At 30.1% G+C, this 12377-nt stretch overlaps 1 protein-coding gene across 1 annotated transcript; it reads left to right on the top strand.

Moving 5' to 3' along the window:
• Nucleotides 1-9288: 9288 nt before the first annotated feature.
• Nucleotides 9289-11001, top strand: LOC143544945 (uncharacterized). Its single transcript, XM_077036916.1, has 4 exons — nt 9289-9401; nt 9499-9798; nt 9915-10269; nt 10348-11001. Exons 1-4 carry the CDS (start codon nt 9351-9353, stop codon nt 10485-10487), a joined length of 846 nt encoding a protein of 281 aa, XP_076893031.1. The 5' UTR covers nt 9289-9350; the 3' UTR covers nt 10488-11001.
• Nucleotides 11002-12377: the final 1376 nt, after the last annotated feature.

The raw sequence follows: 12377 nt of genomic DNA, 5'->3' as shown, positions 1-12377 counted from the left end.
GAGTTATAGGAAGGGATTGTCCATTACCAAAAAAGACAGAAGATGAACCCGTGTAGGGTGAAGAAAAATGGAGTTTACCAGTGCCGTCTGTCATGTGTTCGTCCGCAGTCCAGTCGGGTCCTTCACTAGAGACATGACATTGAGCATGGAAGGCACGAGCGAGACCCGCATCACCAGAGGCGGCTGCCACAAAGGAAGAGAGTTTGGGGTACTTGTTGGCCCGTTGGAGGACCCAGGGGTGTGATTGTTTGGACGAGTAGAAGCACCAGAAACATTACGGGATCGGTTAAAGGTAGTGCCACGAGAACGAGAGGGCTGTTGTTGGGCAGCAAAGGCGACGGGAGCAGGGGTGGGCGGATGCAAAGTATTCAGAAATTGTTCCTGGCTTTCAGCTTTGGTAAGAAAATGAGAGAGGATCCCGATTGGTATGAATAGCAGTAGACCAACTCTCAAACGTAGGACCGAGACCACACAAGAACCAGTGGGTTTTATCCGTTTCAGATGAGGTGGAGGAGGAAGATGCAGGGGTCGACATAGGGAAAAAGAGGGAAGGGTAACTAGGCTGATACCATATAAGAATGAAATTCTCTATATTGATAATGATTAAGTACAACAGGTTACATTAGCAGAAAAGTCAATAACAAAATATTTACTACTCTTGACTATACGTAAGTGTAGCAACTAAATCAAACATAACTACAGGAGGATATGTACCATATTATCTTTTACATATCATATGATCAGTTTTCTATAATTTAGGATGTTAATCATGTCAAAAGAAACACCATATATTTCCCTAAAGCAGGGATGTTTATTATGTCTAAATCATGCTGGAACTAAAAAAGTTTTGAAATAATGTAAAGATTTTTTCTTACTAGTACTTTGAATACATATTCACTTATTTGCTTCTCTGGAAAATTGGCGTAAATATTAATCATCCAAACGAATAAACTCAGAAAAACGAGAGACATACCTGGTGGAGAGTAGTATTGATGAAAAGGAGTCTTAAGCAAATTGGATATAGAAATTGTAAAAAGAAGAGACTGACAGAATGTTGTTTAGCGTATGAAAACGAGAACAGGATGCTTGTATAAATAGTGGTGATTAAGAATATCGTTGATTACACGAAAGGAATTTGGGTTCAAAAGAGATACTTGGAGTAATTGAATGGAAAGCAATAACTCACTTTTGTGAACAATAAGAAATGCTCGTGCAAATGACTAAAAGTTCATTAAAATTACTAAGAATAATGTATAAAACGCCAGAATTCCTTTAATGTTGTTTTCAAATTATACAAAGCTCGAGCTCAGCCAGTGGCGGACCATGATTTTTTCAAGTGGGGTCCCTTTTCTCGGTGTTAAGAGTTTTCACCACCAAGTGTTGGAATTTTTGGGTCTGTCGTTGTATGGGTCAAGTCCGGTTAAATTAAAACCGGGGCAGTTAAACAGTTAATTTAAACTTCAAGATTATAAATTTCAAATAAATTGAATCGAATAACTAATGTAACTTGAAATTCAATTGTAACTTTGATTACTCAAGTAAGTTCATAATAGACAGTTGGGTATTAACTCCCTTTAATAATGTAGCGTAAGTGTTGAAATTGTCCAAGTATTACTTTTAGCTGGAAAATTTTAACAAATATTTTAAACATATGATGAGTATTTTCTATGATGTGGAGGCACTTGTTCAGGTTCAATAAAGTACATCAAGTTTTCCTATTCGCTTTATTCTCTACATAACTTGAAAAAAGCATAAAAGAATGAGTTAGATTTCTCTATGAAGACTCCAGCAAAGAAAGAGAAAAAAGAACACTAATAAGGAAGAATCCAATGTCTACACACACATACATATCTATAAGCATTGAGCGGTTTGGTTAATCGTTATGCCACACACTTCCTTACCACAATTTTCGGTTAATAAGTTACGACTTAATTGAACCATCGATTAATTATTCAGTTTGGTTAATGTAGTTATGGTTTGGTTAATGCTGAGAAATAAAGAAGAGTAATCAGGAAGAATCCAATGTGTAGAAGCATAGACAGTCGGTTCGGTTAAGCGTTATGCCATACACTAAAGTCATAACCTAACCACCATTTTCAGTTAGTCAGTTATGACTTAACCGAACCTTTGATTAATTATTCAATTAAGCTAATTTTCTTACGGTTTGGTTAGTTCGGTTATTTGCTCAACATAAACGTAAGCTAATTTCCTTACGGTCTACATCTGGGTGAGCTATTTACAATAATGTTGATGAGCTAATATAAAAAAATAAAAATAAAAATAATAGGTGTTATGGAATGCTAACTTTTATTTTTATTTTATATTTTAAAAAAATCTTTGATATATTCTTCCAAGCACCAAAATAACGTTTTTTTCCTACCCGTATAAATTTCTACATAATTATTTAATAATCTTGATCCGTAAACTAGATTTATGTCTTGTTTCGGCGTAACCAATCTGGTTAGGATAGCTAGAGCGCTTGAATGCCGTTAAGTCAAAAGTTGAGAGGTTGGATTACCTCAATAAAAAAAATTCACACGTTAATATTAAACTACTTGGTGTGTTTAGGTAGGGACGCGATGAGAACTTGGTCGGGATCACTTTGGTTCGTTATGGCATTGGTTCAATTCTTATGGTATCGGTTAGTACCTTCATATGCTATAGCAACCCAAAAAGGACCACAAAATGTATAGTAATATGACCAAATGATACGTTCACGTATTCTACTCGTTATTCGTTATTAAATGCTTAGTTCAAGTGTTTAGGGAATTAACTTTACTCTTAAACCTTGGGATTAAAACTATCAAATGAATAAACTTGTTATACATATAGAAAAAAATTAAACGGGCTCTTGGAGGATACATATATGAGTGTCAAGCCTCCGATTAAAGTTTTAGCATCACACCTAACCACTCCACCAACTTGTTTCTCTTTAAATCTATCTCCAAATGTATATATGTAAACCGCTTATATAAATGACACAAATTCTCAAAATGCACCTTAAATTAAGAATATAGCTCGGTATATCATTTAATTAACCCGAGATATTGTTATGAGAAATAAAATATTTACCAAAATAGTGTTGTTTACTTAAATGCAGTGTTGTAGGACTCAACAGGGGCTAGTCAGGCGGTGTGTTAGAGACTAACGATTAATCAGGAATTTGTAGAGATTATTCGGATTGGAATTTATATGTAACTTTTCAAATATACATGTACATACAAAATTTTCAATTTTGATCGAGTTTGACCAAACAGTGATTAATTGGTGTAACATCCTACTTTGTGGATAAAAATAAAATATTTGGAATCTATATTCCAAATATTATTAAATGAGTAAGTAACGGGTAACACGACTCTTAAAATATGAGGTGTTTAACGAGGGTTCAATGATATTTAATATAGTTAGACATAAAATAAATAATTATAATAGTTATTATTGTTTAAAGATTCCGTAGCTTTGTTTTAATAAAATAATAATCCTACTATATATTAAAACAATAGAGTTTGGTGCCACATGGCACCTTCCTATTGGACGTTAGCCTCTCCTTCCAAAAATATCCCTCACTTCTCTAATTTTCTTATCATTAAAATAAATCAAAAACATATTATTATTTTCCTTATACATTAAATGCATTTAATTTAATTAAATACTTTAAATGAATTACAATATTACGATTAATTTTTTTTCCTTGGATCCCCTTTCTCTTCATTCTACCAGTATCTTCCATCAGTTTAACCAGTATCTACAGTTCAATCGTATTATGATAATATCCTTCAGTTTAACCGTCCCTCCGACGAAATCAATTTATCCATCCCTCCGACGAATTTTTTAGTTCGTTTTCTTCAAAATCACGGCTATTAAGACGCTATAATAACGAAATAATCATTGATCTTATCACGGCTATTCAGTAGATCCATGGTTATTTTTGATCAGATGTTCGGATACTTTGCCGTCGCGTCATGGTTATTGTTAATCATATCTGAAAGACATTGTTGTCGTCCCGTCAATTGGATTTTATTTTCCGGTAAGTAATTTCATTGTGAAGATCTGAATAACATGTTATATTTTTTGTAATATTAAGTTTCGATTTTTATTGATTACTATCATTAATAAGAGCTAACAATTTTTTAAATTCGAAATTTGAATTATTAGTCAACTTAATTTTCAAATTGTGAACTCGTAATCACCTATGAGTTATTATAGTTTATTTATTCCTTTTAATTAAATCCGTATTTACTTTATAAATATTTTGGAAAGTTGTTACACAGAAAATATTAATTCATAGTATATTAAATGAGTTTTACTAAATTCGAAATTTCTAATTGTTAGTCAACTTATGACAAATTTTGGCAAGTTGTTATGATTTTTATTTGTATTAGAATATTTGTATTAGAATTTATTATTTTATATAAATCCCTGATTTGTTAATGTAAGTAATTATATCAACTTTTGAAATTCGAAATTTCAATTGTTAGTCAACTTATGACAAATTTTGGCAAGTTGTTATGATTTTTATTTGTAATAGAATATTTGTATTAGAATTTTTATTATCAATATATTCAAAAAGTTTACTAAATGTTATTTAGATTTACATTCTACAAATTATTAAAAATTTTGGCAAGTTGTACATTCTACAAATAATATCAAATTTTGGCAAGTTGTTAGGATTATTTTTTATAAATCCCTTATTGTATTCTCCTTCAATTAACCGTATTTAGAGCTTTCCTATTTTTGTTAATAATTCCAAGTTTGTAACAAATACTCCGTGTCTATATATACTGTAACCATAACGAAGACATTCACACAGTTCTCACTTTCTTTGTCTTCGTTTCATATTTGTTTCATTTTCAAGGTTTTCATTTTCGAATATACATATAAATATTTATTTTCACTCATGTAAATTTTATTTACCGATTCTTTTATCTTTGCATTGATTTTGTTTTTGTTACACAGCAAGATGGAAGCAAAAAACTTTACCATGTTCAACTCTTTGGATGTTTCGAACAACGATTGCTTACTGAAGGTTCGTATACTTAGACTGTGGCGTTTGAAGGACAACAATAAACCAGGAGAGGACTGGTCCATCGAAATGATCTTACAAGATGAGACGGTATGAGAAATATGCATACAATAATTGTTTATATTTTTTTCATTTCTTTCTTATTATATGCATACAATAATGTTTGTCTTATTAATACTGTAACAGGGTCATCGAATGCAGGCGTATGTAAGGAAACCTTGCATACCGAAACATGATGTTTGGCTTGCTGAGAATCGCTCATTGATTGTGCGAAAAGCTTCCCTTGGTGCAAATCTGTTAACATACCATGTTGTTGACAGCCCACATAAGCTCTGTTTCACGTCAGAAACTCGACTTTCGATTTGTGATGAGTTTAAAGGTCACATTTATGGATTGTCGTTTGCTACCTTTGATGATATCAAAGCCAAGAACGTAACTCAGAATGGAACGATAGGTATCCTTTTTTGCATCTTTTAATTAAATTTCGTTTTAAATTCAATACATTATATTACGACAGTTAAATACGATCGTTTAATATCTGTTTCATTCCTCATTATAAATTATTTCTCAGATGTAATCGGTCATGTCAGTAAGTTTTTCGACAATAAAAACTCATTCTTCCGAGAGGCACAACACCAGAATCGAAGAACCATGGAATTTGCTGATTTGAGGTTTTGTAAATAATTTATTTATTATCATGTATAATTAAATAATTCATTTTTGTTAACTTCTACTTTTCGATGAACCAGTGGCAAAACGATTTATCTCACCTTATGGGATGACTATCTTAAACAACTTATCAAATATGTTTCTGACAACCCGAATGAGGAGTATCTCATTATCGTCCTCCAATTCGCACGAGTCAAGTACTATGGAGGTATCATTATACATTGAGTATTTTATTTCTAATCCTTAAAATTCTTTATAGTTAATAATTCTAACTTTACATACATTTATATGATTTTGGCAGAAAATGTTTATGTTCAAAACTCTTATGGTAACCAAGTGTCAAGGTTGATGATCAATGATTACTTGTATGAAGTGATTGATTATAAGAAACGGTAATGTATTATAACTATTTAATTATAATTTTATTTTATTACACGTATACATTATTGTTTATTTTAAACACCTTATGACTTATTTTTTTGAAATAATAGGTTGCTTGAAATATCCTCGAAAGTCAATGTCGAAGTACCTAAACCGGTTGGTTCATCTAAGCTGCTAACTGTTAAGGATGAATTTTTGAAGAAGTATCCGTTCTATTCAATCAGTGATCTTTGTACCAATTTGGAGGTATGTAACCATTTGTGTTTGTAAATACTCATGTTGAGTTAAATTTTACTAATAAGTTCACCATGTTATTATTATAGGCTAAAAACGTCGTCATAATTGGTACCGTTAAGTATATATTGGGTAACAAGGAATGGTACTATAATGGATGTAAACGTTGTAGTCGTAAGGTTACTTCTACTTTTGTTGATGGAGTGAAGGTTTATGAATGTAAGAATTCAAGTTGTAATTCTCAAGGTGTAACCGCTGGACCGAGGTACTATTTTATAAATTTAAAATATATAATATTATTACTTTTTCATTTAATAATATTAAATTAAACTGGTGTTTTACAATAATTTTTAAAATAAGTCCCCTTTATTTTACAGATTCCGAATTCCAATTCGTGTACAAGATACGACCGGTGTTGTTTCTCTTACGTTGTTTGATAGGGATGCGAGACAGTTGTTCAATAAGCCTGCTGATGAATTTGTTACCACTGATGTTGAGGTATGACATTTGTACCATTCTCCCATACAATATGTTTTTTTTGTGTCATTTACACTATTCAGTTCAATCTATTAGTTTTCATATTATTATGTTCTTTTTTTTCATTGTTTTAAAACCGGAATTTTTTAATATCTTATAAACATAAAATAAAACGCAAACAGCTTTTATCCTATTTAACTTGATTTTCAAATCATTGACTTTTTTTTTTACATTTTAGAACTTCATTAAATGATTTTTTATTATGTTCATTTTCTTAATTGTTATTTTGAAGGTTGATCCGATGCACACGTTTCCTGAAGAACTCAACACTATATTAGAAAAGAAATTTGCTTTCATTGTTGAGGTTAGTGACTACAACATAAGGAACTCATATGACGTCTACGGTGTCACCAAGTTAACCGATGACCAGGACGTTCTTAATGATCTTGATAAACAGCTTGCTCATGGTCAGGTATGATTATTGTTTCCGTTTTTAAAAATAATGTTTTAATGTACATTAACAAACTGTGTATTTATTTAATTTTAAATATAATTCAATTTAACTTCATGTGCAGCCTAATGACAATCAGTCTTTAACAGTTGGATCATCCTCTAACCTGAAATCAACCGAAAATGTAACAGTTGGATTATTAATCCGTTTTTTTAATAATCCAAAACTTTATAAATCTAAATGTTTATACTAAAAACATGAATGATAAACTGATTCGTAGAAGTTGTTGACACCTTCGTCCGACCACTTCACTCCTATTTCAAACTCTGAAGACGTAATTCCGGATCGTCTTTCATCTCTTGATGGGAAGGCTATTTCTTTACCAGAGGTTGACGTAAAACTCAAGCGGAAGTTGGATGATACTTATGATGGTCAGGATGACACCGGTATGTCTGCAACCAAGACGAAGGTTGATGAACAACCAGTTGTTGATGCTAATGTTGATGACGTGGATATTTAAAATGGACGAAGGCGCAACTTAATAATAAACGCAGCTTATTGCATGCATCGTTTGTCTTTTTTAATGGTTTGACTATGGATGTTTTTGGTTTTTATGTTTGTTTATTTGACATTGTGATTTGGGTTTTATTTATGTTGGTTGAATTTTATATGGATATCTTTGAACTTATGTTTTCCTTATGTTGAGTGTTATTTTATAGTAGGATTATCTATTATCTTTTTAAGGTTGTTAAAAAATTATATCAATAAGTTATTTTATTTTCTATATTATTTATTTTGGTTGAATTAAATAATTCATTTTTGTTAACTTTTACTTTTCGTGTTTTTGTTAAATAAATTATAGTAACAAACTTAAAATCTTCCTTATTTAACTAATTAGATCATGAGCAAATATAAACTACTTATTTATTTCCAGAGTTACATATAATTATATAGTAACAATCACTTAAATAAGTAATAAATTCATGAATAAATTTAGAATGTTAGATTTTTACTAATGTTGACATATAATTAGTTAACAGTTGACCATATTGATCAATAAATGTATAGATTTAAACAATCTTCTTAAATTTGAAAATATAATGTATCTATTAAAAGTTTAAAGGAATTAGTTACTTATTACCATAAATCATCAACTATATTTAACAGTCGTCCATTAATTACAATTTTAGAGTTTATGAGGAAACCCGTTAATAATTATATAACAAGCACATATAACTAAAAACACGGTTATTTTTTGATTTATATATTTTTAGAACGTATTAACATTAATATTACGACAGATTTAGTCATTATTTGGTTTGATAACAAATCAAGTTTATTCTTAACAAAAAAAATTAACTACCCACAATTATTTTTCAAATATAAATATACTATTCTAAAAATAAGGATACAATATAAATTTCTAATGGATTTTTAAATATTTACTTCCAAGTAAATATTCTGGAAGCTTACTATAATAATAATATTAACATCTAAATATAATAAACACATATATATATAATATCTTCATTAATATCACACAACCAAAAACCGATCGTCTTCTTCTTCTTCTTCGAACTTCCAAACACTAAACAGGTAATTAACTCTTCCAAATCATGGAGATCCTTTTTTAATAATGTTTTACAATTGTTATCGTTTCCTCTTCTTTAATAATATCAACATTATTTCTGTTTTAATTATTTATAAATTAAGGTAATTTTTCAACCGGTTTGTGTTAATCCAAAAACATTAAATTTCATTTAATAGTTAGTTAGTTTTTTGTTTTCATGATATAATCTTCTTTGCTTAAGCTAACCCATAAAAATTAATTGTCATTAATCAATGTGTGTGAAACATCAGTACATATTATAATTTAAACGATTACATACCTGTTTCCCGGTAAAGTAGAGCTGTAATAACACTTTCTAGACACATTGTTCGTAACTAGGTGTTTTTGAGTTATTTAGTGTGTTAATAAAAGAAAACCACTAACACACCATAGAACACGCCTCGTGATTTGATTTTTGTTAACATGTATTTGTCATATTTGTATTTGAAGTTGCTCTATATGTTATAACAATTTGTACTAAATGTTAGTATCTTCAGATAGTGATAATGGTGTTACCCGCGGTTATTGTGTTTTACGATCCTTCGAAACCGCAGATGGTATGTATTACTAATTATAAATACATTTGGTTATTTATTAATAACAATTTTTTAGGCATATACGATTTTTATGAATTAACGATTGTTTACCATTTAGGTTATTCCTGCTGAGATATGTGAACACTTACTTCAACTTGAACCCGATGAACGTTTTATTAATTTGTTTCACAATAACGACAATGGGCAGTTTATAAATATTGACTTCATCAACAATGAATATGTTTTAGCGTTTGGATGGAATCAGTTTGTTCAGAGAAATCGATTTGATTTTGGAGATCATTTTGTTTTCGAACCTCTTAACGACCTTGAATGGCGTTTCTTTTGCATCCCTGATCACCCGACTTTTGGTTTAAAGAATTTGGAGGCTGCTGTCAAATTTCCTACTCTAAGTTATCTGGTATAACATTCATTTTAAATCATCAATTATCTTACATTAAAATATAATAATAATTTTATTATGTCATGTTTGTTCATAGTAACAAATTATATATACTGATTTACACTGTCTACTAGCCATTGCGGACTGATCAGGTTTTCCGGTTCTTTCATAACCCTGCCCATGAAGTAATCGTGCATGTTCTTACTGTTGATGGAGCCTCATGGGATTTACCGATATTTAATCTGAACAACGGTGCATCAACTTTTGGTCTTGGCGCTGCTTGGATCGAAGTTGCTAAACACGTGAATCTTATGCAAAATGACCATATTGTTCTAAGACATCTTAATGATAACACATTCAGATGTTATGTTTTTGACATAAAAGGCATTGAACGTATCAACTTTGATCCACTTCTTGTCTATTACGGTCCACCCCTGAGTGATCAAATTGATTTTATGGACATACTTTTTGGAGACGACGAACCTGAAGGTTTGAATTCAACTTATTTTTTTGTTTTTTGACACTATGCATGTATTCAACATAATATAATAATCCTATGTACATTAGTTTTTCCAGCACCTGATGAACCAGTTCAAGTTGTAGATGACGATGTTGAAGACATGGATCAAGATGAATTGGATGATGAACAAAACAACTTTCTCGAAGTCGTGGTTTCTAATAGATTGGTAAGTGATATTACCGTGTAAAATATTTAATTATTTAAACATTGGTTTTGCTTCTGGATGATTATTAATATGGTGATTGATAATTTTTCAATATGTTAATTTTTGGCGTTTGCCCGCTGACTTTGCGCGTGACAATGACTTGGATGTTGAAACACCGTTGATGCTAATCAATCCCGAGGGCATAGACGTTCCTACAGAGATACGCTTGGAGTTAAATCAGGGGACATACAGGTCGCGTGTCCATGATTGGCAACTGTTTATTGACCTCAATGGTATTGAGAATGGAGATGTGTGTGTTTTCTAGTACCACCGAAACACACATTCACTTATACTTTTGGAAATCAACTGATTCCTGTAAGCCAAATCCATATCATTTTGTCTCCGTGGGTGTTATTTAGTTTTCTTTGTTTTCTTTTGCGTATGTCGACACTTTTGGTTATGGTTTTCGATGTTTTCGTAATGACTCGGTTGAAGACTATTTAAAATGTTTAGATAATATCGTATGCTGAAGTTTGTATGTTTTATCTTTTTGATGATTGCGACATCTAATTTTCGTCATTTTGTTTACCTTACGTTAATATTCGTTTATAATTATAATTATTAAAACATATAAACTGACATAGTATTATGTAACACTAACGTATGTAATTAACTTATTCAATTTTTTTAAAAACTATTAATTAATATATATATACATATGTTAAGTAAATCAAATTTGTATACTAACCTTCTTGCTTTTTGTCTAAATTTGTTATTAATGGAATTGATATACTTTGCTTTACACATCTTAATGATCACACATTTGGCTATATGTTTTTTGACATAAAACGCATTCAACGTATAAAGTTTGATCCAGTTCTTGTCTATTAATTAATAATTTTAACCAAATTTAATCTTTCCATTTTTACATTAAATAGTTAGTTATCGTTTAGTCCCTTATAACAGGAATAAATTCATCAATGTATGTAAATTGTTATTAACTTTTTTATGTTCATATCTAATTACTTAAAATTGTACCAAACGGAATCAATAAATGAAATTTGATTAAAGTTTTTCATTCAAATGTTATACAAAGATTATGGTAATTAGATTTTTGTTATTTATTATCAAATATTTTGTGCTGAATAAATGTAATTATTAACAACATTCTCGGTCCTTCATTTTAATTGGTAATAAAGATATTTGAAATATGGCATGTATAATTATTTTTTCAAATCAATTACACAATCATAGTGATTGTTTCAAAAAAGACAAGTTAATTAACGCCAAATTATAAACAAAAACACTTTTCAAAATTTTTTCAATTAATTTTTACTTATATAGAAATAACATAATTTATTCCAACCATATATACTTTGTCTTCACTTAAAATAAGGTTACCATAAACAGTCACACCTTTACCTGAAGCCTATATATTGAATAGGTTAGCTTATAAAACATGTCACTCTAAAATTGTCACTACTAACACCTGCTCGGTTATTAACTCTGGCATTCATTCATTCGGAAGTTTTGATAGCATTTTAAGTTGAGTATTATTATAAGTTTGAAGGTATGTAAGATTTACTTTTGGAGAATACGCTATTTTACATAATCGCAATTCTTATAATTACAGCCTATGTAATTATTGTTCTCTACATCATATTAGATTTATAAATTTCACATGTTAATCATATTTTTTTAATTTTATATTTAGATGTCTTCAAGATCAAGGAGACCCACATATTCTCAATCATCCTCTTCCAATAAGAGGAATAATACAAATGGTTAGTGACTTTCACAATTTAAGGTTACTATGTAAATACTATGTTATAATAATATTAATTTTGTTTCAAATACATGCAGTGTCATCGTCTAGACAACCATTGAGTATCAAATCAAACGGTAATAATTTTTTTAGAATTCATTAATTGA

The sequence above is a fragment of the Bidens hawaiensis genome, unplaced genomic scaffold (assembly GCF_021521415.1).
Source record: "Bidens hawaiensis isolate Kalapana, Puna unplaced genomic scaffold, B.hawaiensis_p1.1 tig00013805_1, whole genome shotgun sequence".
Lineage (NCBI taxonomy): Eukaryota > Viridiplantae > Streptophyta > Magnoliopsida > Asterales > Asteraceae > Bidens > Bidens hawaiensis.
Note: the sequence above shows the minus strand (reverse complement) of the source record. Positions and strands in the feature narration are given on the sequence as shown.

Excerpts from the sequence above, each read along its gene's own strand:
- LOC143544945 (XM_077036916.1), top strand. The coding sequence starts at position 9,351 with ATGGTGTTACCCGCGGTTATTGTGTTTTACGATCCTTCGAAACCGCAG. Across the intron at positions 9,402-9,498 it reads ATCCTTCGAAACCGCAGATG|GTTATTCCTGCTGAGATATG; the intron begins GTATGTATTACT and ends TTTACCATTTAG. Across the intron at positions 9,799-9,914 it reads TTCCTACTCTAAGTTATCTG|CCATTGCGGACTGATCAGGT; the intron begins GTATAACATTCA and ends ACTGTCTACTAG.